The sequence below is a fragment of the Cyprinodon tularosa genome, unplaced genomic scaffold (assembly GCF_016077235.1).
Source record: "Cyprinodon tularosa strain WSP-4 unplaced genomic scaffold, ASM1607723v1 ctg133, whole genome shotgun sequence".
NCBI classification, from domain to species: domain Eukaryota; kingdom Metazoa; phylum Chordata; class Actinopteri; order Cyprinodontiformes; family Cyprinodontidae; genus Cyprinodon; species Cyprinodon tularosa.
Genome location: NW_024038148.1, coordinates 157,195 through 183,487, shown reverse-complemented (window position 1 = coordinate 183,487; position 26,293 = coordinate 157,195). Strand labels below are relative to the sequence as shown.

General features: G+C 38.5%; 1 protein-coding gene across 2 annotated transcripts in view; it reads right to left on the bottom strand.

The window, feature by feature from the left end:
• Positions 1 to 3,511: 3,511 nt before the first annotated feature.
• Positions 3,512 to 26,293, bottom strand: part of LOC119778404 (gamma-aminobutyric acid receptor subunit alpha-2-like) — a 73,932-nt gene continuing 51,150 nt past the window's right edge. For both annotated transcript variants that reach the window (XM_038277613.1, XM_038277614.1), the window contains exons 8-10: positions 8,939 to 9,091; positions 8,355 to 8,557; positions 3,512 to 4,422 (exon numbers count right to left, since the gene is read on the bottom strand). In XM_038277613.1, coding sequence (XP_038133541.1) covers positions 4,114 to 4,422; positions 8,355 to 8,557; positions 8,939 to 9,091 — 665 coding nt within the window. In that variant the 3' untranslated portion in view covers positions 3,512 to 4,113. The remainder of the gene's footprint in view (positions 4,423 to 8,354; positions 8,558 to 8,938; positions 9,092 to 26,293) is intronic.

Genomic DNA, 26,293 nt, shown 5'->3' with positions numbered 1-26,293 from the left:
CATGATGTTCTGCTTGTTCAAGTTCAGTTTAAAAAAGGTTCAGGTGAAGTTACTAATTAATTACCTCTTTATCTACTGCTATTCCATCCCATCCTACAGCCTTTTCCATCACTGTTTCTCTAGGGTTTGGTGTTGTTCAGTCATGAAGCTTAATAAGAACATGAAAATGCTAAAATCTCAGTTATTTAGCTGTTTATTTTTCTATGAGGATGTAAATTTGTATCATATTTCCATCAATGTTTTATCTTTGTTTTGATTAGTTTACCCTTTTTTTTGTACAAAATACTAAAATATAGTCCCCGATCATAACACAACTTGAAGAAACCTTCAGCTGGAATCTTTCATAACAAAACCAACAATTATGAAACAGTCACATAAAAGCTAAAAAAATGAGCCGGAAAATTTGGAATGACAGATTTTCTAATTATTCCTAAAACCAGCAAAGCTCAAAATATACAAAATCATGAAGAAGAACTTATTTTAGAAACAAGCCTACAAACTGGTTGAAGAGAATTAAATTAAAACAGCGGTCCACAAGCGGACATTTTGTAACTATATAATAAAGTGGGATGTTTTTGTACTGATCAAGTAACACAGGAGATCTCTGTAAATATCTGCCAGCAGGAGGCTGCTTCTAATTATTTAGGATGGATCCTCGGTCATAATCTGTCAGATTTGGACTAAATGGAGGTTCAGTTTTGAATTGAAAAATCTTCTTGGATGGGAAGCGAAACGTCTCGTCTTCAAACTTGGAAACAAAGTCCAGTGGATTGTTTTTTATTTTCCTTTTTTGGAAGAGGTTCAAGAGGGCCTCTTTCTGTCTTTGGTCAGATCTTGGTTTAGGTAAACCAAGTTCAGAAGAAAGGCTAGAAGCCTTTCCACAGATCTGTCTACCCCAGCTGTGTACTGTTTGTCCCGCTTCCATCAGGGAAACGGCTCAGGAACATAAAAAAATAAAATGATGTCTGACCCAAAGCCGTGAAAGCATTCTTCCTCCTGCAAGCAGACACTTATAACCCTGGAAGAAAATCAAATTAACCTCCAGCCCCTTTCATAGATTGTTTTCAGGATAAACTGCACTTCCTGTTTCCATGTTTTCACTTCTGTGAGAGTCTCCTTTAAAGATGCTGCTTTGGTTTTCTTTGTTTTAAATTCTGTATTATTATGTATTTTAAGATGGTGGCAAAATCAAAGCAAAGATTCTTCTTTTTTTCTTAAAGCCAGCTAGCTTAAAACAATCAATGGTGACAGGGCGTGTTGAAAAAAAAACAAAACTAAATGTTTACAGCTAAACATGCATGAGATCAGAGCAATATTATAACCGTTTAGCTCTTAATTTCAACCTTCCTGAATTCATTTTGGCTCTTTAAGAATCCTGGCCCCATATCACAAACCATGGTATTTTGTCCCTTCCTTTTTCCCCTCACAATCAGCATTGTAAACAACCAACCTAGATTTGGTTGATTGTACTACTTTACAGTTAAAAAAAAGACAATTTTTTTCTGACCAATTATCTTTGAACTATTTTTTTTAACATTCTAATTGAGATTTTTTTTCCGTGCCCTGTGCTCTCTTAAATTTGATGTGTGACAACCAAGTCCATCAACAATTTCCCCTACTTTTAGATCTAATATGGAGATAAATTGTCATAATTCACATCTATAAATAAATTTTGTTCTATAGTACTAGGTATAACATAATTTTAACACTCTATTCCCCATTAATTTGCTTCTGATCCAAGATAAAAACAAAAAAACAAAAATTATTTTGTGACTCTCTGCCTAGTGATTAAGGCAGGGAGTTCTGAGTTCGAGTCCCACTCCCACAGACAGCCACTCTGGCTCTCTGAGCAAAGACCCTTAACCCCACACTGCTCACTGGGCGCCACACAATGGCAGCCCACTGCTCCCCAAGGGGATGGGTTAAATGCAGAGAGTTAATTTCGGTACTCTGTACTTGTACAGTGAAATGACAATAAAGGCTGGAAAAACAATCGACATTATTCACCATATTTCCTTAACAACTGAAGGCTGTTTAACTAGAAAAAAAAAACCCTGCTGACTTTTTTTGTGGCTTTTTTGACCTCTAAGAACTTCAGCGTAATTTCAGGGACAAAAACCCTTCAACTTTTAAAAAAATGTTCTAAACCCTTTCTCTATCACCATTTAAGTCAGCTTTAAGATATTTTTACCCAATCGTGATTCAAGTTTTATTCAAATATTTTCAGGTTTACAATTTCTCAATGTAATCCAATGAAGCAATGGGCTCTATGAACAACTCCACTACCCCCTGAACTTTGCTGACCTCCTTAGTTTTCTGTCTTTCATGTGTGTCTATCGCCTTTGTCATCGTGGTTACTGAGGTCAGGCACACCTGGATTAATCACTTGATCCAGTGATGAAAAAGAGAAAGAAAGGAGCTGCCTGAAGTTCTGAAAGTACTGGAGTTGTGCATAAAGTCGATTTTTACAACTAGCACAGTGAACAGTCTAGTTTATTAAATTCATTCCAGTTCTCCCAACAAATGCTTCTGACTTTTTCAAATTTTACTCAATTTACATACATTAAATGATGCATAGAAATGTAGGAATTTTTGTCTGGATTCAAAAAAATCTAATTGTGGTTAATGCGGGATTAACAGAATTTAGGCAAATTAACGTAAACCACAGAGAAGTCTACATTAATTGTCATTGCTTTCTGATTTTTACTTTTCAGAAAGGAAAAAAAAAGGATCTTGGTTGGTATGAAACATCTCACAGCACATGGCATCATTTTCTATTCAGAAAAATAGGTTAGGAATCGACCAAAATACTAAAAGTACCTAAACAAAAGAACAAAAGGAAGTAGGACGGGATAGAACGGCAATCCATCAGAGAAAAAAATTAACTTGAAACCTCAATCAAACAAATATTAAAGGCACACCGTGTAACTTTTGGCCACTAGGGGCGCTAGACCTGTAACTGCCTGCATTTAGCTTCTACTAAACATCGAAAATAATAAAGATACATGACTGTATACTAGGAGCAAAGTGTTGACTTAATGGTCTCATAATAAAGTTGAGTAAAGAGAATCGGTTTTACATCCGGCGGCTTCTTTCAGTCTGCGCCAACCAACAAACTCCTTTCAAAGATCAACACTTATTTTTCCTCGTACACAATCCTTTTCACTTTTTCACCTCCTCAGAAGGTTTGAACTTTTTCCTTGCCTAAGCCATGACCAGTAGTCGAACAGGTGGAAAAAAAGTAGAGCAAAAGGCTTAGCTCCATGACGATATAAGAGCCTGTGGCCATAAAGCCATACCTTGACCTGGCCAATGACGGTGCATCATCTCACATAGTCGGTGTTTCAAGAGAGGAGATGCTCGAAGCACTGATGGTGTCAAGCACTGTTTATTATCTTAAGCCCATGGTGTGCCTTTAACTTTGATGCTAATGCTAAAATATCTGCCATCAGATTAACCTCTGTAGCTTCCCAGTGTTGGTCATTCATTGAAGAATTCCTATTTTTTTGTCTGTTTTTGAGGAAAAATGCTACGGTGAAATAAAACAGTTTAAAAGGAAAAAACAAATTGCTCACGCACAACTACTTCTTTTGTTGATACTGTTATTCTGGTTCAGGCTCCAACCTTCTATCCCAGAAAATAAAATACATTTAAAACAACGGTATTGCACATGTGTGCTTTCTATCTACAGACAGAGCAAAAATTAAATAAATAACTTTTATGTCCCCCATCGTCCAAAAAAACCCATAAATCTGTGATACCAAGAAGGTGGATTTTACCAGCATAGGTGAGCACACTTTGAATAATAAAGAAAATTCATGTGTTAATGTTCAGCATCTTTTTCTCCATTTGTTTTATATGTACAGTGGCCATGTGAAGTATCTTAAGTAAATATGCACTCGATTCAAAGTAACTTCACTATCACCATGAACCTTGAATATATAAATGTACATACACATTTACAAAAGCTGGGCTTTTCAAAAGTGCTGCAGACGGTGTAGAAAACGGGCGGAGAAAGAGGATCACGCTGCGATCCAGGACTGCAAAAGTTCGTGTACACAGTTGCTGGAGGTATTTGGTTCATCTCTTCCACAGTCCGTCTAATGCAGGGTTCTAATTAGACGGAACCATGTCCTTTATAACAGGTTCTCTGTTTAGGTAGGTGGCCCAGTAGACCAGGTTGAACGTCCCAAAGAGAACGGGGAACATAATCCGTGACAACCTGTCAATCTTGCTGACGCTGTTGAACGTCTTCTTGGCTTCTGGGGCCTTGCCGTCCGCTCTTGGCTTACCGGGGTCCACGGCGCCCCCTTTGGCGATGCTTGGGAGAGCGGTGGAGTCCTTGCTGACATTAGGGGCGTAGTTGGCCACCGCTACTGCGTAGGCGTTATTCTTCTTCATCAAAGATGCCCTCTCTTTCTTCTGTTAAGAGACAAAAGAGATTGGTTACAAGAAACCTAACTCATCACCTGGACCAATCCCTAATTTAGGGCTGCACCTATTAATTATTTTACGGTAAATGGTAAATGGCCTGTACTTATTTAGCGCTTTTTCAGCTCAGGAGATTTGACCAAAGTGCTTTACTCTACATTCACCCATTCACGCACACACTCACACAAGACTTTAAAATCTCTGCCATTTGGAAAATCTAGAGCTGTCGTAGTCTGGTAAATTTCTGTTAAATAAGAAAACGATAAATATTAGTTAGTTTTTAACCTGTAACTGTGAGTCGTACACTGAGGAGCTGAGAGGAATTGCTTTATTTTTAACTAGTAAAGAGGAACATAACATTTAAACACAATGTTGTGTCAAACTTATTGCATTATAATACTAACCTAAGTGGCACAAACACTTTTTTTTACTTTAATTATTTATGTTTTTAACCAACCTGTGTCATAATTCTTTCTTTTTTTTTTTAGTTTGTTGCGGTACTTGTTAGGACTCCTGTCTGTGTGGTTTGTGTTTTGTGTGTTTGTCTTCCTTCCTCCACCAGGCGGTGCCTGTTCCTGGTTCGCCTCCTCACACACCTTCGGAGGGTTACCTCGTTAACGGAGTGCTCTTAAGCTGCTGACTGCCACTACCTCGACACCAGAGTGTTTGCCAGTTTTGGGTACTCTAGCCAAGCTGAGTTCTGCTGAGTCAAACTGAGTTTTTGTCTACCTAAGTTTTAACCTTGTTCTTTTGTCTTTGCCTCTCGACAGGAAGTCATCATGCAACTGGATGTTTCGGACCTTCTCTCCCTGGAAAGATCTTCTGAGAATCAAGCTGAGCTGAGGATAAAAGGGTGTGATTCTGATCAACCCGTTTCCCCAAGGAATGTCTGGGGCTTCTCTCTGAGCAGGGGATTCATCTCCACAACAACCCGTTCAAGTACCGCAGGAAATCTAAGTGGCAGTCAGTTTCTCCGTTCCCCTACAAACAACCGCATTCTGGGTAAACCCTGTCCGCCTTCCATCGAATGAGACAAACACTGGAACACCCCCACACCGACTGGAGTCAAAGAGTCAACCATTTTCTTGAAACGTAAGTCTGCAATCTATTTCTCCTCTTCAAGTTCGAGAATCAAATTTACCACTGAGCCTGAACTAACCGCAGTGTCTTCCCCTCACTTTCCAGTTCTGGTTGAGCAGTATTCAAAGCAAACTGGATTCACCACAATCTTCTCAATAAACCTGTTAAACTTTCCCCTGGTCTCTCTGTAATAGTTTACTGCATGTGGGTCCGAGCTCTTGATAAAACCATGACAGTACTAATGGCTTGTTTTTTTTTTTCTTTTCTTTTTTTTTTTTACAGTAGGCTGACAGGAAAGGGGGTATGATAGAGGAGGAGAGACATGTGGCAAAGGACCTCGGGTCGGATTTCGAACCCGGGTTGGCCGCGTCGAGGACTAAGTTCTGCTCGCTAAATTAAATGAGCGGAAAGGGGAACAAGTATATAAATTATTGGCGGGTACATGTTCACAACAGTCCTTCAGAAAGTTACGCCTATGATGAAAGCTTATGTTTAAGACCACCTCCTCTGTTGAGAGATGGGTTTTTCAGGTTAACAAAGATGGCTTCCTTAACGCATCACTCAAACCAACGCTTTTCATGGCTTTTCAGTTTCTAATCTTTTTTTTTTCTTTTAATTTTCTATTTCTTTCTATTTAAACATTTTTTAAACTGCTTAAAAAATGTCTTTGAACAAACTTTATGGCCTCAAGAGGCTCTAGCACATTATTCAGGGTCAAATAGGACTAGATCAGTGGTTTGTTAATTCAATTAAATTGAATTGAGTTTATTTACGGCATATATATATTTACACATGCTGAAGCCAGACTCATTCTATGTGAACAGATGCTTTGATTATAGTCTGGATGGATGCATATGAACTCCATTCTGCTTTTAACCCACCAGTGATAGCCTCTAAGGGTGAGACCTATAGGCTCACCCCTTAAAGTTCTGGTCCTCACTGGTTTCTACAGCTGAAAAAAGGCTGATTTTTATCAAGTACCAGTGGGTGTTTAGCCCTACCCAAAGGGAGGTAGGGATAAACACGCAGAATGTTTTTAGAAAGCAGCATAAACACTCTTATAGATGGCCAAAAAAACTTTCTTTGTTTGCATAAATTAGTATTTAGTAGTAACAAATTAATATTTTGTGTGCACAACTTAGTATTTCATGCACATGTTGTACATGCTTTTTGCCTATGTCAATTCCCAGGCTGTGTAATTTATAGCTATACAGGAACAGAGTATCTTCTTAAAAAGTCTGTCCTGCATTTAATTAGGGTATTGTAATGGAAGTCTTTTTGCATGGGCGGAGCTAAGGGGTGGCCAAGGGTGTTTTCAATTTCTTTTCTTCGGCCAGCCCTGTGTTCAACCCTACTCAGCCATTTGTAGTTTCCATGTAAGCCTTCGCCATAACAAGCAGTTCCCATATAAACCAGATGGTGGCAGCAGTGACACTTTGACATTTTTATTAACAATAAACTGATTATGCAAATACCGTAAATAATTATTCACATCAACATACTAACATTAAAGATGGCAAAAACAGAAATCAGGCTCTTTTCAGAAGCAGATTTTATATTTTTCTGTCTCTCTAGTTATCTAGGATTCATCTCTGTAATTAGAGCTAAGAACAACTTCTGACCTCATTTGATGTGTATATTATTCAGAACCCTAAATTATTTATTTAGACTGCATAGATGTGCTAACAGGTCAGATTTAATAGAAAATACTTGGTGAAAATATATGTATTTAGTTTATTTTCACAGTGTGATTCATGTATTTTGCTGGTTTTATGTCATCAGATGCCTTTAAAAATCTAGAACATTGTTTTTTTTTTTTTTTGATAAGTAATGAAAATTATCAAGATTTATTTTAGGGAAAATGTGAAATAGGCATTTTTGTATGTACCACATTTCTTTTGATATCCAGTTTTGCAGCTAAGCATTCCTGGAGCACAGCGTGCAGAAGCAAGCGCTTGGTTCACCTAACTTCCTGCACAGGGTGCTAAATGACTTGCCATCTCGCCTTGTCTACTCCAAACATTATTAATAAATGTTTCATTAAATCTACAGTGTGTTATTTTCAACAAAATCTTTTAACTTAAGACTGTAACTCTCTCTACAGCCTCAAATTCACACTTACAATAAACAAATAGTTTTGAAACAACACCTTCATAATTATCTAAAAACTAATTTGTCCTCTCTGTGCTGCCATAGCGCAAAGATATCTGCTTCCATAAATGCAAGACCCGCTCCATAATTATTCCATTATTTATAATACTTTCAGTTTTTAGATGATTGTAAATAACATATTTATGTTTATTACATTTATATAATATATATAATTTATGTTTTCAAACTGTATTGTGAAGTACTTTGAGGCTTTGGTCTTTGATAGGTGCTATATAAATAAACCTTATTTACTTACTAAATACTAATATAAGAATATCTTGAAGTAAATACATGAATCTTATCAAATAAATCAATTCAGATAAAAATAAATAATAAATATATAGAAATCTCTCATATACATACATCTACATGTATTTACATACATATGAATTCATATATATATGTATCTATATATATGTATCTTAAATAAGTAAAGTTAAAGTAAAATCTTTAAGCAAATAAAGCTAAATAGGCTAAACATGCATTTTTAATAAATACATTTTGTTATGTTTAATGTGAAACTTTATTTATTTTATTGAATATTTATTAATAATTTATTTAGAGCAGTATGTTTTTATTAGTTAAATTTTTTATTAAATAAATAAATACTGCAGGAAATGTCTCTGAAGCCTCAATCTGCAGCAGTTTTTGAAAATGCAGGGTGTCATAACACAGGATTTCTTCTCCATTACCTTCTCACTCACTACACTCTTCCCATCCCAGGCCCAGCCTCGCTTTGTGAAGTAATTGACTGTTGCGAACTCAATCAGAGCGGAGAACACGAAGGCGTAACAGACAGCGATGAACCAGTCCATGGCGGTGGCGTAGGCAACCTTAGGCAGGGAGTTCCTGGCGCTGATGCTCAGAGTAGTCATCGTTAGAACGGTGGTCACGCCTGGAAAATGAGAATGGGATGTTTTATGATCCACCTTTGATCACATTATTAGAGTGCTGTCCATGAAGCCAGGCACTCTCTCATATATTGCATTTATGTCCTCTTACCCTCTATAAGCGCTTTGGAGAATAAATATCCACTATTACTGGTCCTCTCCTTAATGTTCCCCCTAAAGATAGATCTTATGACCCCTTAGCCCACTAACATGACTTTAAGCTGACTGATCAGTCCATTAACAGCTGGTTGACTCTAAAAGCCACAAGGTCTCCTATATCCCACTTCCTTACACTGTAATAGCTTTGAGATTGAACCATCATAACATTGGTGCTGCGTTATATTCATCTAACGAGGGTTTAGAACATGAAGTAGTGCTTTACTTACCAAACACAGTCCTAGCAGGCACTGATTCTCTGTTTAGCCAGAAGGACACCTGGGAAAGGATGACTGTCATGATGCATGGGAGGTACGTTTGAATGACAAAGTAGCCAATCTTCCTCTTTAGGTGGAAATGAGCTGTCATCACTGTGTATTCACCTGCAAAAAAAGGAAGGACAATGTTGAGAACAATCCATAAAAACACCCACACTCATTCATTATAGCTTCACTCAGTTTGGATTTAAGATAATTCTTTTAATTAATTATGTTGATGTATGTTGTCAAATTGTTGGATGATTTCAGCGTTTCTGCAGGTTAATTCCTCTAATGAAACATCCTTTTGCCTGGAAATGAAGATGCATTTGCCAAAGCTGTAAACAATATATTTATTGACCAATTATTGTCATGGTTTTGGTTCTGTTCAAGTTTTGTCTCTGAGTTTTCATTGGTCTTATTTCGAATTTTTGTGTTCTAGTTATTTTTGATTGTATTTGCGTTCTTCGATATACATTGTTTGCCCTCTTCTGTCAGTCTCCTTTTCCATAACTCCCTTCTTGCCTCCTCTGTTCACACCTGCTCCCAATCTGCTAATTAGCCTGGTCTTTGTTTCTCTCTCCCATATATTCTCCTCCTGTTCAGTCACTCTTTGCTGATTTGTCGTAATTTTTTTGCTCCCTACTTGTGAGTATTCCTGGTTCTCAGTTTTTGTGGATTTTGTGGATTTACGTTTTGGATTTTTGCTTCTGTTCAACTTTTGCTTAATTAAATCTTCAAGAAATCCAGAATCTTTCATGGTAGTCTGAACAACACAGATCTGATTTTTTCCAATCCGACCCAGGCCACTTGGCTATGTGGTCCTGAATCCGATAAGAATCTGATCTTTTCAAATGCAACCTGTGTGTGAACGGCCAGGTCGGATTCATCCGTCTTGCTATGCAGAAGCGGCAAGAAAAACAACAACCATGGCAGATGATGATGCGGAGAGCAGTATTTATGTTTAACCACAATGAAAAGATTGAGTTTTTATGGTTGGAAAAGACCGCAAGATGCACGCCGGCACTACCATCAATGTTTCCTTCCGGAGAGAAAGAGCATGCTGGCCTGTGACGTCATTACGTCCTCTACTGCGCATGTGGGACACTTGCGTTGTATGACTGCAGTTCACACAGGAGATCACATACAAGTCGCATACTGTACATATTTGGAAATGTGAACGCCAACGTACAAAAAACCGGATTTCGCAAAAAAAATTGGAATTGAGTATCAAGGCCTGCAGTGTGAACGTAGCCTGAGTCTGCATTTGGGTCCTCCTGTCAAACCCCAAACCCACCCCACCATGCCAGTTGTCATCTGAATATTGTAGCTTTAAATAAGGGAAGCAACATAAAAAATAGATAAATAAATAAAAAAGGCACTGGTGTCTGGAATTGCACTGCAAAAACAATCGAGGCATAAGTAAATATTCTTAAATTAAGTATATCTACCCTTAATTTGAGTAGGTAAATAAGATGATTTGCCAATGGAAGGAGTATGTTGTTAAACCTAAAATAAGATAATTAGATAATATGCACTAGAAATAAGAATATGCAGTTGTTTTTTCTTATTTTAAATGTATAGGGTCTTGTTGCACTGGCAAAGCGTCTCACTTATCTCCTAAATTTCAGAAAAAAATCACTTATTTTAAGAAAAGATGACTTATTTAAATCAAAATTTTTGGAAGTTGGAAGCTCAAAAATCCAAGAATTTTGTAAACAATGAATGCACCAAATATAACCACTAAGACAACAATAAACCACCACACATACACAAAAAACAAACTGACAAACAAAAACAAGCAAAAACCTACACGTCAGACAGGAAATGCGAAATACGGACATGTTCATCTAAATAACTTAAATAGACATATCCACAGCCAACTTCTGCAGATAATTCAAGCTCAGTATGTCCATTTTAAGCGTTGGAGCCTGGAATAAATGAGATATCAAACTTGTTAACATACTCAAGGAATGGTCCCCATAGATTCATAAACATTCCACTTGTACTGGTCATTGACAGTCTGATTTTGTTGTTTTTTTCAGTTTGAGATAGGGTTGCCAACTGTCCTTTGAAAAATTGAATCGTTCTGTATTTAGAAGTAAAAGTACCTGTCCCGTATTAAGTGGAAAATGAATGCACTTTGTCCCATATTACTGAGAGAGTAAAAAAAATATTCAGTAAAAAGCCAATGGAAAATGAAGAACAAGGGCACGTTAAACTTAAGGTAAACTTTTTCCTGTGCCCTGTCCTGCATTGTGACCAATGTGCTGATAACATATATGTAACAATCCAGAATCCCCTCATCCCATTGGTCGAGCCAAGTGTTGCTCACGGAGAAGATAGCGGGAGGCAACAGAGCAGTACGGAGGACGAACTGAGTAATTTAAATGCTGCTTTTAGGGGTGGTGCACCTTTGCATAGCGATGCTACTTCATCGGGGGAAAAAAGGATGCAGAAATATAGGGAGGAATGAAAAAACAAATACTTGGGAGGAAAAAGTCTGCGATAATTAATATAAAGCACACTGCAAATATGCATCTAATTCAAAGCAGATTTGAGTCAAATAGTTTAAAAAAAATCATTTTACACACAAAGGGGGGCTAGAAAGAAAATCACCACACCAGGAGAGGTAAAGGCAATCGGGTCAGCTGGCACGCACATGAGGTGTCCCTTATTTTTTTCATGAAGTTGGCTACCCTAGTTTGAGGATGTCTCTAATGTAACAGGTGTGTGAAGGTGAGCCGATTAAGGTATCTGCATGGTGTGATTAAAACTGACCGGTGTCCTTCTGGTTTATCCCACTTTCTGAAACAGGGCCCAGAAACAGTGCAGCAACCAAACTAATGCTAACCTTTGGTTAGCAACATGGCCTCTTATGCTACGTTCAGACCGGATGCAGCAAAAGCAGCAAAATCGCGTCTGCTGCTTCATTTTTGCTGCTTGTACCAGTTAGTTCTGACGCGCGGCTGAAGCAGCTTTGCTGCTCTGGCTGCGCGGTGCAAAAGTGTGTCTGACGCGCGTTGGGCATGGCTACTCTATCCTTTCTCTGCCTTGCAGCTATATTTGCTGTGATCAGTGGGAATAAAGTAGTTTTAATATGTTTTTAAGAGAGAAAATCCACCTGAAAACTTCATCAGTGCAGTCAGTTCATCCAGATTACAATCCTGCCTCCAAATGTTATTTCTGTCGGAGCCGCTCAGACTCCCACATACCGGCGGTGCGCCGACAGAAGAAATCCCTTCAACAGCAGCCTCTGGGCCGGGTCGCCTCCTCGCGGTTCACCGCGGCAGCTGGTAGGTGTTTTTCATCTAAATAATCCAAACTGCAGGCAGCAGGATAATAAAAGCGAACATATTCTGCCGGCAGATTTCTGCATTTTAAGTTAATTATGCGTTAATAAACTGTTTAAGAGGAGTGATCAGAGCGGTCTGTGTCATCAGCGCTGTGTCTCTCTCCCAGCCAGCTCCCAGATCAGCTTCTCTGATTGGTTGACGCGGCGCGTCGAGCAGCAAAAATTAAATTTTTCCATCTCGAGCAGTTTGCGGCGCGTCACGCGCGTCAGATGCTTAAACGCGCCCGACGCGCTGCTTCAGCTGCTCAGACGCGCTGCGCCTGCTGCTCAAAACGCGCTGCGGGACCTTTTGCTGCGCCTTGACGCGCGTCAACCATTGACTTTGCATGTAAACTCGCTGCTTCTGTCGCGCCAGCTGCGTCCGGTGGGAACGCAGCATTAGCCCCTTTGCTTTATCTTTTTATTTTTTATGAGCTACTAAATATTTTCTATAATGTTTTTCTTTGTTGATTTTTTCTCTTTTTTCTCTTCCTGTCAAACTGTTTCTCTCACCTCTTAATTCTTCTTCCCTTTCCCTTTATCCATCTCCCTTTTTGTCTCAGAGTCTGTTGCATATAAAAGACCCTTTGCTCGACCAATATTCCCCCTCATTTTGCTTTTTTTGGTGTGCTATGGGTTTAATCTGAGAAATGTAATGCAGAGAAGAAGCCTGGCTCAGCTCTATCACAGAGCTACTTGGGTTTGGCGACACCTGAGCTCTATGTCACCTGACATCGACCTCCTTTTCCTGTTGGTGCAGAATCCTTTCACGCCGATGTTTGCATCATAACCAGAAGTACATTTTTATACATTTTAGAACAATCAAAATCAATAAAGTAATTATTTACTGTATGAATTGTATTTCTTTTCGTCAGTAAAATATATACTTTTAATCTGCACCGTTCAAGATGTTCTGTGAATGTATTCTGTATTATGTTAGAAGAATTAGTGATGACAAAAGTTGCAGCTATGACCTTTATAGGTAGGCAGTGTGTTTTCCAAGCAGCAAAGCTGCATATCTGACATAAGCATGAAGCTGTGTCAGAGCGGCACTAACAGGCAGGCTCTCCAAATGGAAGAGATCTCAAAGACAAGCTAGGATTAGACACAAGGAGGAAAAGATGTGTTGCCCCTGGAAACAGAACAAACATAATGATTTCAAAACGAGGGCCTAGATACAGCCCTCTATTTGGCACCAAGAAAGTCCTTTGCAGACATGGAAGATGGGGGGAGGGGATGCCATCTCCATGGAATAATCCTAGAGGATTTGTTTTCCTGTTCACTCTTCTCTGTAACATAAAACAGTTGAATTTCTTGAATTCATAGCTGGTATTTTTGATCTGAATCTCTCTCCATAGCCATTCCACAACCACATAAACTCTCAGTACCCAATGGGGCTCTACATCTTGTGTAATTTCATTTGGATGCCATTTCTCATGCCTCAGTTATGGATGGGGGGAGGTGTGTGAACTATATACTGGACGAGGCAGAAATTTCTTCACAGCAGGCTATGATGCCTTCACCCAGAGGGAAAATAAAGATTCTATCACACAGATAATCACATCGGCATTCCTACAGCAGAGGAAAAAGCATGGATCCGTGATCAGTCATTGGAAGTATCTCATTTAGGAACCACTTACCAGAAGGGAAGGTTTATGGTGCTTTATGATCCAATAATGCTAAAGATTTCAATCATAAAATTTGCATAGCTTAAAAGGTTTTTAACAGATGCCAGATCAGGTAATTGGAGGGGTTTCAGCTAAAGTATATGGACCATCGCTTAACACAATATTGCCCCTTCCCCACTAGTTGCTCCAATTCTTTTATGCATCTTCAAAAAAAGACAAATTTGGGTGTTTTGAAATATCTCCAGCTGATACTCAATAATAAGAAAAGGCAAAGATGGATAATATTCAATAAAAAAAAATAACTAAAAAAAGAGCACCAGAAAATGTCTAATATTAGAGGAATATATTTCATAGCTTTATCTTAACTCTAAAAATTTAAAATCCTCTTTCTCACATATAAAGCCTTCAATGGACAAGTTCCATCTGATAGCAGAGATCTGATCATTCCTTATTTTATTTTTTTTAAACCTTAATTAACTAGGAAAAAATACCATTAAGATTAAAAACCTTTTTTCAAGAAAGTCCTGGCCAAGAGGCATCAAAATTACACATTGGTCATAAAAATATATGTATTACATCAAGCATATCAAGTATGTCATGTTCCTAACAGGGCACCTCACACTTAATCTGCAGGTTTATATTAGTTGTTACTAGAATTTCTAAAAATAGAATGGGATCAATCAGATCTTTTAGTTATCAGGCTCCTCTCCTGTGGAACCAACTACCAGTTTTAGTCCGTGAGGCAGACATCCTGTCTACTTTTAAGGATAGGCTTAAAACTTTCCTTTTTGTTAAAGCTTATAGTTAGAGTGGCTCAGGTTATCCTGAGCTACCTCTATAGTTATGCTGCTATAGGCTTAGACTGCTGGAGGACATAGGGACCCATATTTCATCATTCTGCTTCATTCTATCTCTATTCTCCCATTCTGCAGTATGTGTTAGTTCAACCCCTAATTATGTGCTTTTGTTCTTCCCTTTTGACATGAAAACTGGCTCACAGTTCGTCTGCTGTCATCTGTTTCATATACAGAGCCACCCGTGAAACTAGTTCACCGTTACCTTTTCTAACATGGAAAGTATTCATAGGTCAATGCATCCATGTTCCCTTTGTGTGTCTAATTCTATATTTTCATCAGATGGCTGCTCACACTGAGCATGGTTCAGCTGGATGTTTCTTCCTGTTGAAAGAGAGTTTTTCCTCTCCACTGTTGCTGATTTTATGCTTGGGCTGAGAGATTGCTGCAGAATTGACGACATAACGCAAGTGGATGTCTACTGTCCCCATATGCTCATTCAGGAGGCATGAAACCTGCAGTCAATGACAGGATGGAATCAGCTGGTTTACCTTAGATAAACCTTAAATCAATCTGACCAGATGATCTGACCAAATGTCCTCTTTAAAGTGCCTTAAGATGACCTGTGTTGTGAGTTGACACTATATAAACAAACCGATTGTAAAGTGAATCATTGAATTGAAAGATCTGGAACCTAAAAAATGCATAAATTTATTTTAACATCTCATAATAGGTAGCAATAATGCTCTAATTTCCTGTTGCAGAAAATGCAAAAAGGCTAGGCAGGTTGGCTGATTTTAGACGCTTAGAAGAGCTCAGGTTGAGGATTGTCATACTGAATAAAAACAACTACATTAAAAATATCTGCACTGGCATTAACACTGACAATAGACACGTATCAGGTGGTTTGGATTGCCTGCCTTCCTTCTCATCATTTTCTCATTATCATTTTCCTCATTTCTTCCCCTGTTGCACTTTCAGTTGTCTCCTTCACTTGTGAGCCAATTGTTCTTTCTATAACTCCTCCTTCAACAAATCTCGCCTCTTGTCATTCCTTCCTTCTCACCCTCACTGTTTGCTATAGAAACTAGAAATGTCTCCACTTGGAAAAAAAACAACAACATTTCATTGTGATTTTCAAAGTGTGAGCATCACCTATGAAAAAAATAGCCCACATATTATGGAAAGAAGTCTACATAAAACAAGAAAATATGTACCCCATTCACACAAGCATTCTCATTGAAGCCATGTGATATAAAAACACATATTATAGAATATATTATATATTTTGGTAAATGAATGTTTAATTGGAAGGCATCGGTTTGTGGTTAAAATGTAAACAACATTTTTTAAAACAGCATTTTTAATATCATAGATCTATGTTTCCAAAAACCTAAACATGAAGAAAAGGAAGAAAAAAACACATCCTGGTCAAAAGCAGAAATGTTTTTCTGCAACTATTTAATGAGACGACTGGCCTTGCTTGTTTGAACAGAGCAGCTGTATGTTAAACACGGCCACACGGAGATCAAGCTCAACTCTGAGGAGTTGGCATCCGTTTGTGTTTTTCATGAACGTCAGAGCAGAAAAGGTCTTTTCGGACAGATATGTGGATGCAAATGGAAACAGACCATCAGTAGCAGCTTTTGACAGTGCTGCGTACTCTGTTGCTACTGACAACCGAAAGTCTTCCAGCACACATGCAGAGAAAGCAGTCTGTAATGTGGGATCAGAGGAGAGATGGAGCAGGATGTGCTGTAGCTTAGATGACAGGCGATGCAGGAAAAAGATGGAGAACGGCTGGTATTTCAGGTGTGTCCTCATTTGTAAAATTGAAACTTTCAAGGAGGTTCCAGGGGTGAGAGGCAATAGTTTGTTTTCACAGTTTGAATGGTAGCGCTCCATAAAGTCTTCAGGATTGCATCCACTCGCACAGCATACCTCTCTAGTTTTATATCAAATACAGTGTCCTTATCAGAGAGAATAAAACATTTGTGTTTGAGGCGGAAAGGGACAAGTTTAAGCTGTTTATTTTGTCAAAAATGGTGGTCAAACAGTTGAGGCCCGCAACCAGTACTGGAGTTGAGGGGGGATGGCATCCCACTTCTTAAATGGCCATCTCCCCATACCAGTCCCTGAGACATTTTATGACTGAATGTGTATCATATATTAACAGTAATGGCAATAATATTGCCCTTTCAACATTTGGCTGTGCGCTTACGAGCAAGACCAAGTAGCAAGACCAGATAACGGTGGCCAAGAGGGCATACGCAATTAAATTTATGTCATACTCCTAGGCCTGGGTGCAGGCCGGTTTTTCCCTTTTTCTCTCCTCAGCAGGGCTGGACGGGCAGGTGCTCTTCATCTAGCTGATTTCCACCCTTCTTAAGGAGCTGGAACCAGGAGGTGGGCGTCAGTTCCTTAATGCTCCAGCGTGGTACAACTGATCTTTTACCAAGCCTTGCTCCTTAGCTTTACCTAAATCTAACCCCACACTCTCTTGCTCCTTTTCTCAGAACCCAGGATCCCAAGCCTGAAACCACTCCACAGAGTGCTCTGGACTCCTTTCAGAGACGTTTCAGTCAGCCTCCAGGAACCAGTGAGGCTACGGGCTTCTGAACTACTTTAAGCCCTCCTGCCTGAGCTCGCCTGCCTGTCCACTCTCTGACTCCACCGTCAGATCTCACCCACCGGACCTGCAGCATTTGCTTAGACCACTGGTCACCATCCTTCCAAGACAGACACCAAGCTGCCCTCTCTGTGAGTCACAAACATCCCTCACTTTTCAAACCAGCACCGAACTGTGTCTCACCTCTCACCCAACCTCTTCCAGCAGAACCCAGAAAACCCTGCCTGCCGGACTTCACTCTGTACAGCCTCAAACCTTCAATAAAAACCCTTTAACTGATTCTTGCCTCCGTGATTACTCTTATTCAGAGTCTGTAAACCTAAACATGACAATTTCGACCTAGCGGAGCAGGTGACGATGTTCTAAATCAGCATCACGGCCAAGCGGCAAAGACAACGCGATTTGAGGGACTTCAAAAACTAACGCTTCAGGTAAGTCAGGAATCAGAAGACATTACCTTTTATAAGCTTACAAATGAGTCACCAAATATGTAGTAACCCTAATCTCTGGACACAGTGATAGCATGCAAAACTAGGTAAACTAGTTTTAAGCCCAAACACTTTTCTGTCTCTAAAGTTGTCATGACACACGAGAATTAGTCTAGAGTCTACAGGCATTGCTGAACATCCAAAATCTGCATTTTGGTTGTGAACTTGAGACAAATTGGACACCTGGAGGAGAGAATCAAAGGTTTGGAAAATGCATTTTAATTAAGCAATTTAATCACATGTTGAGATTATTATTTTGAAGGAATTGCCAAATGTGATGTTAATGTCCGGCCAATGGCCATAAATGAATTGAATGCTGACATCTGACTGCAAGGTCCCTCGTGACTTGCAGAATGCCTGTCGTCCGATCAATGGTAAATATACTGTAGTTTGATGGATCGGTTAATTCATTCATTGCCAACAGTATATTTTATAGAATAAATACTCTAAATGAATATTTGACAGGTGAGTAAACTGATTAGACCTTATATAGGCTTATTTCATTTTCAGGCTTTTTTGAATTTGTAATCAGTTTTTTTTAAGATTTTAGAAAATTGTTTTAACTGATTCAATTTAATTAATTGAATTTGAATTTAAAAAAATTCTTGACTTGAAAGGATTTAGATATTAATTTGCAATGTTTTGTGAGGTTTTGTTCCAAATCTTAATAGATTAATTGCCAAAAGATTCTCCAAAGTAAAATCAAAGAAGTGTCCTACAGTGACTATGAAGCTGATCCCAGTGGGAAATGAGTCCCTAACTCTGTAGGGGCAATGATAGCCATGCCAGTCCAGGGACTGACTGCAGTTCTACTGAAAGGTGCCTTGGTCAAGGTCAATGACCGGCATACCTAACATGTAACAACCATACCATGCATAGTGCTTTAGGTTAATAGACTATATTAAATAGGCTTTGTATACTTCCAAAAAAAAATTCTGATAAATCCTCATGCAGTTACAAAGAGACTCTGTAAACCTTTGCCATGATGAGAACGTTAACTTCTAATGAACAGATCAGAATCTCATACAAATGGCGCGTTGATAAAATGGATTTTGTTAGTTGTTTTTTCATAGCAGCACCAAATGAAAGAATTAAACAAAAAAACAGGACAATGGTTTATCGGTGAAATATTAAAAGAACAAAAAAAAAAAGAAACAACAAAAAAATCCTTTGCAGCTCTGGAAACCTCAGATATAGCAGATTAAAAATGTGAGCTAGCTCAATATGACTTCAGCTAAAATTGCAACAACTTCAATTTTCCAAACATCGTTGAAATAAAACAGTAAAAAATAAAAACAAAACTTGTGAAATGGACCCATCATTTTCGGTTTTTGTTCCAGCATGTATCATCATTTATTTATTGCAACTTTAGTTGGTTTTATGCCATACCTGTGTGATATTTTAACTGACTATATTTGTTTTGTTTTTTTTACCTTGATTCTGAAAAAACAAGCACAGAAAAGACACCAATTCTAAGCTCTATCACAGAGCTACTAGCATCTAGCACTAGACTGCAATCATCTATTCCTAGTTGTGCAGAATCCTTTCATGTCAAGATTGGAATCATAACCAGAAGTAAATATTCATGTATTTTGGACCAGTCAAAATTTATTAAATAGTTATTTATATTCTGTATATATATATATATATATATTTGTTGTGTATATTAAAACTTGTAGCAATTAAGACAACAAACTGCCAAAAAAAGGAAGATCATGCGTGGTACAAAAGTCACTACGGTCGATTTTCTTTTTTTAACGTTTCTGGTTACAAAAAGTAGGTTTATAATCCAGAAACCAATGAGTCCTACCATAATAAGTAAAGGTATGATTCAGTGGTAAACCTATTGATGCTGTAGGTCGACAGACTTTAGTGAGATGTCCGTCGCCGTCAGGTCTCTGGCACCTTCATTTGTTTCCAATGACCTAGTTTGTAAGTGTGCTACATTGACTCAAGAGTAATGAATGATTAATTTGAAGCCAGCCAATCAGATAACGTGAAGAGGCTAGTTAGACCAGAGAAACAGCAACCGGCAGGCATGTTGGCTTCTACAGGCGCACCAGATACCACTAAATCCAGATAAGGGCACTGAGTGCATGAAACAATTGTTCCTCCGTCAAACCGCAGCAGGGACTCCCCTGATAATGCATTGCACTCACTGGGGGAAAATACAACGTGGTAATTGATGCCTACAGGGAGAACTGGTGGAGCTTCTGGTTCAGACTCAGAGATACATGCAGACATGGATTCTGTAGATGCTGTTTTAAACTGAAACATAGTTTAACAATGTAGTTTTAAATGTCAGGACCAGTGGCGGCTGGTCAATAGAGGGCGCAAGGGCGCCGCCCCACCAACCCAATGACCCTTATTAAGACTTAAGATTTAAAAAATATATATATATTTTTTAATAATTTAATTTTAAATTAACATTTAAAATATTTTGAAATATATTCATATGAATTTCTTAGATGTGCAAGATACATTTTTAATCTTTAATGAATAGTAAAGCGTCATTTAATTTTTCGTCGGATTGGTGAAGTATTTCCGTCCTACGGCGCAAAAATCTTTGCCCACTGACTCTCATTAAAAGTTGTACATGCGCAACAGATCTTCTGCAATACAAAGGTATAGGAGAGCTCTGGGTACAGCTAGGCTGCACCCTGAGGTGACAGGAAGTGTATTTGCTCACCACCTCCGACCACAGCGCAGACGTTTTGCAGTTGATTGACAGGTCAAGTCACGGGGGTTAGAGACGCATGGGAGAGAGAGAGAGAGAGAGAGAGAGAGAGAGAGAGAGAGAGAGATGGCGCAAGAACCGTCCTTTTCCAGGACCTTGTTAAGCAAGAAGGCTTGGCTAACTGCATGCAGCGAAGCTAAGGGTTTATTCTGCTTTCCCTGCCTCCTTTTTCAAACATCAGGATCTGAACCAACATGGATAAAGACAGCTAGAATATAGTCTACTTTTTCTAGGTGTTTGTTAATTTGCATAGTTACTCTTAAATCAACACATTCTCAGAAAATAAAAAGTTTTTATATGTTAAAAAAATACAAAACTGACTAATAGTTAGGTTTGTGACACAATATTGGACCATGCAAAACACATTTATCTTTGTATTGGAGCCAAATATGTGTATTTTTTGTTTCTTTTTCTTTATTTATTTATTGTTTGTTTGTTTGTTTTGTTTGTGATCACTAGATGGGGCTGTCGGCTCCAGTATATAAATGAAGAGACGACAGGTAATTGACAGGTATTAAATCCGGAAGGGCATACAAGATTTTGACCGCTGTGGCGGAGTTGTTGTTACAGTATCCCTGTGGCCGTGCATTGTGTAATAAATGATTTTTCATGCACATAATGGTTCATCTGGCTGGAACAACTTATGTACTGCAAGAAGATCGTTTGATTCACGTTTACACGCGATCGACAGATACGTTAGCCGCTAGGCGCGTCATAACAAGCAGCAACGGATCAACGCAAAATAGTGCAGTGTGAAACTGGCTATCATACTGTCAAAAACTTGCCCTTTGTTATTTGAACTTTGATGAACTTCGATGTCTTTGAACAAAGTAATGGAGACTACGTGGAGCAGACTGAGACAGTTTGGGCTGCGATGAGCTGGTGTTCGTTACTTGGAATATTGCTACAAGAGCTTAAACATCAGGCTGCGGCCGCTGCAGCAACGGATCAGATGGACGCGGTGACAGTCAGTGATTGAGGAGGATCAGATCGCTGGATGGAGTTCCTGGACCTTTGAATGTCGTCGTGGATTGGATCACCGAATGTCAACAGGCGCCCAACGAGGTATGTGTAGCGCTACACCTTGATGGCCTTCTTTTTTTTTGTTTTTTTTGTTTTGTGTGCACACATTAAAACCAATGCATTGGTAACTGCGTCGTTTAAATAATAATATTGGGCATTACCTCTTTGCGTTCGAGGCTCATTTATTAGTTGTTGTTTGCGCGTTCTTCCAAGTGGACCTTTGCATTATGGAAATGGACAAAAATACTGAGACTGAACAGATGGCTACCGGTGGGGAAACTTAAAAACGTACTGTTAAATTAACAGAAAAGGCCTTGGCTGAAAAACTTGAAACATTACAAAAGGAACGAAAATTAAAATTAAACAAAACGGGTAATATACGATATGAAATTCATGAATTAATGTCTAAAGGTGAAAGAACAAAAGTTTTAAGTGCCTTTGATATGTTGATTAAGCTGTGTGATGATGCTAAATGTTTGCATGAGTCTTTTCTGGGTTTTTTGCCACATGATGAAAAAGAAAATCATGAAGTATGGTTTAAAGCAAAAATGATTTCTAATAATGAGTGTATTTCTAGTGTGAATAAGTGGCTCTCTCAAACTGAAATGAGCAAAAATGATGATAATGATGATGACGATGGTGTAAATCCCACTGACAAATTTAAATATATTTTGCACTAAGTGCACCTTTTTTCAAAAAATGCTTAATTACTGAAAATAATGCAACAAAGCTCATATGGAGAGGATTTAATCTGGATCGTTTGTTTTTGTCCATCTTTATTTCATTTATACCCAAATTCCCTTAAAAGAGACAACAAAATTCTAGGAGATTTCCAGTGTATAGGTATTTTTTTCATAGTCAAACTGGTTACATTTTGGCTAAAGATTTACTGAATCAATTTCAAGTCACTGAATCGAACTGGATCGTTGTAAATTAACCAAAATTGTCCAGGAATTAAATAATTATTTAAATGAATCATTACACGACTAATTAAGACGTTATTCAAAATCTCATTTCTTTCTTTCTAATTTCCATTTACAAAATTTGTCCCCAGCTTGCAACAATAATGGAACTAAATTCACCCCATAGAACTGTTCTAACCAACCCAACCCAAAAAAGCCTCACACTTCTCTTTAGTGCCGCAGCATCCTGAAACTTTGCTGTTCTTCTGGATCCAACCCATTTTCAACATATCGTTTACATCCTCTGAGTCTCCTAAACTCTCAGGTTGTTGGTCAGAAGCTTTACAAAAAAAACTATGGCAGTAAAAATTCATCATAATTTTGCAGAGTTGCATTGTTTGACACACAATGGTTATTAGATTAAAATGTCAAAATTTAAAAAACAATGCTAGAAATGAGCAAATACTCATTTGGGGAAGATCTTTTCTCCATCAACCAGAATGACCATACGCTGCTTCAGCATATCTGTTCTTAGATTATAATGGAAGAAGAAATGTTTTTTTCAAGACATTCACCCACACATTCCCAAAATACAGCTCCAGCATTAAAAGTCCAAAAATGTAAACTGGAACTTGTTGTAAGAAACAGGAGGACTCACTGTTCATGTTCAGGCACATGAAATAGACATCGAACTTCACAGCCAAGCTCTGCAAACCGCCCACTAGTCCCTAAAGTGTGTAGCTTGAGTTTCTAAACTATGAGATTCTGATTGATATCCTCCACCAGGGACCAACTTCTCTATTATTCTGTAATAATCCAATCCAACTTTGACTTCTGCTCTGTTCTAATCAATTGTTTTAGGATCTGATGTTCTTCAGGCCACAATTATTTAAAGTTTTTAAAGTCAGTGGTTACGGCTTAATTAAAAAAAAAAGTTCATATTAATAAAACAATAAAAAATTATTTCTAGAAATATATGGCAACAGATATATTCCAAGTAGGCATGTTGAAGGTGGCTGTGCAGAATGTGTTTTTCCTATTGCAATTATGAAGATCGTTCTCAACTAAACTGTTTTTTAGGAGGCATTAGATAGATAACTGAGCAAACTGTAACAGAAATATGAGAACTAGGAGAGAGCGCAGTTATGTTCTGTATTTCATGTTCTGGTAGAGAAGGAGAAGGATCTCAACTTTCAGTCATGGTTAGTAAATATGTTTCTATTTATTTTTCCAGTGACAAATTAATAACATTTGTGTAAGCTTGCTGTTTGTGCTGAACACCCCCCCCCCCATGGAGCCGGACAGAATGGAGGAAAATCTGCACAGAGCATAAATGCTACAAATGCTCTGATGAGCGCCTCTTTCTCCTCGTGGATTGTGCATGCATCGAGCAGACCTTTTTTTGCTGTGGAAAGCTTAAAAAAGCCCTCAATGTCTACGGGTCCACCCAATACTCCGTACTGAACCTGTTAGGAGAGTTTGGAGACTCCTAGAGCTGCATCTGGAGTCTCTGACTCCAACTCCAAACTCTGCTCTGATTGTGGCGTGAGAGCAGAGTTTAGAGTTGCAACTACCGTTGCATCGATACCAGTATCGGACAGGGCCCCGATCCAGCTCTAAAATGGTGATATCAGTATAGGCAAGTACCAACGAATAGAGCACTGATACCATTTTGAGAGCCAAAAGTTTATTCAACTATTGTCACCCATTCCAGGTAGGCAATAAAAACTTCTACTGGATTCACTTTGTATTAGTCTTTTTCCTGCTTCACAAAGGTAGGCAGCAGCTTGACAAAGCCATGATGGTAATTATTTTACATCCAAGTAGTATGCAGTTCTTCATATATACACACACATCAATTTAAAACAGATGGTATCGTTATGGTAGTATCAGCTAATACTGCACAGCCAGCAATCGGGTATCGGGTAACAGAGCCAAAAAATGTTGCAACACTAATCTAAGACCAGTTGGGTATAGGAAAAATTTTAATAAATATATATTTTTTGACACAACGTGAAGGTAACATATCCGATTAAACACTGAAGTAACAGATGGATTTAATGAAAATCCACTAAATGCAGTGAGAAGTGTTAAAACCAAGCTCCGATATCGACCATAGTCTCAGAGAGATAACACTACCATGAACATAAATGTTTTATACAAATAAACTTGCCTTGCCTTGTTATTTGTTGTTAAAAGTGACAAAAAGTACACCACACAACTACTCCTCTGTTTACAATATGTGGGACCCTTTACAGCATGCAGGAAGACAATTAATGAATGGATGCATATTCTGAAAGGCTACTGGCCCGTGCTCCGCAAGGAGGGGAGAAAGAAGCAGGGCAAAAACTGAAAAACACATCTAAAAAAAAAATGTGGTTGAGAAGAAAAAGTATTCTATAAGTTATTCCAATCAACAGTAAGCTCTCACTATCCTCTCATGACTCTTACCAAAACCTAAAGGCTGATTTATGCTTGTGGTGTCAACGTTCTGCACAAAATGTTATGAACAGAGTGTTTGGAGTATCTCACTCCCTACAGCTTTCCCAACTGTACCCAACATTCTGGTCATCTCTGCAGAGGAGTGTAATGTGTCAGTCACCAGATCTTTTAATCATTAATAATGACTCCTTTGTGCATATTTGTCATACTGTAGAGTAGGGCTGGGCGATATAGAAAAAAAGCTTATCGATAAAAAAAAATGCATATTGATCGATATCGATAATTATTGAAAAGATTTGAAACCATATTTTATGTGCAGCTCTGCCTGGACTTTTTATAATATTGCTAAATGATTTAATTTTAATAAAAAACACAAACACAGACTTCGAATTAAATCTTTATTTAACCAACTTTTTTAACCATAACAGAATTGTTTTAAAGAAGAATAACTTAAGAGACCTGAGTTATGTTATTAAATACTGACAAAGAATAAACTAAAGTGACCAGAAAAGTGACCAAAATAAATATAACAAATAAATAAATGCCCCCCCACCGCCGCCGCCGCCCCCGTTTCCTGCTTTAACCTGAGTTATTACTTTGAAGTTTCTGGCCCCTCAGCATTTTTATCTCAATTGTTAGAACTACGTGGGAAACTGCCCAGAACTGAAAATATACATATATTTTCCGAAGATTCCTCGGAGGAGAGCCGCACCGGGGCCTACACAGCTCGTACTCCTGCGGCTGTGAGCGGCTGAGATGATAAAAAAAAAGCTGGTTTCGTTATCAGACTGGTTTTCACTGGTTCCCGACACATTTTCCAGATGACTGTGGTTTGTTTTTGGTCCGACTTGCCATGACCGAAATACTGCCAGACTGCCGAACTACAAAAACCTTTCTTTGAAACAATTTCCTCCGCCTCTCCTTGCTGCATAGCTTCATGTGCTCTGTGTTGTGGTTTGAGAGGGCGGGGCTTGGTGACGGCATGCCTGGGTCCGCGATTGTGATTGGTTGGGAGGAAGCAGTGATTAGCATAAACCTACATGCTAGGCTACAATGAGAAGGAAGGAAAACTGCGTTTCTTTTTTATCGAACTTTTATCGACCCTCTTTTTTTTTATTGCGCCACACGTCTATCGATCGATATATATCGTTATTGAATTATCCCCCAGCCCTACTGTAGAGCTGAAAACTGTGAACAATCTCTAAATAATTTCATGACCTGTGATGCCTGACTTGTGTCAGTTGAAGCAATGTATGTACCCATAGGTGTAAAACACCTTGCAATCTTTTAGCCTGCTCAGTCTCTCACTAGCTGGTTCAGTCTCTCTTCTCAAGTCTGCTTCAAGTCTGTT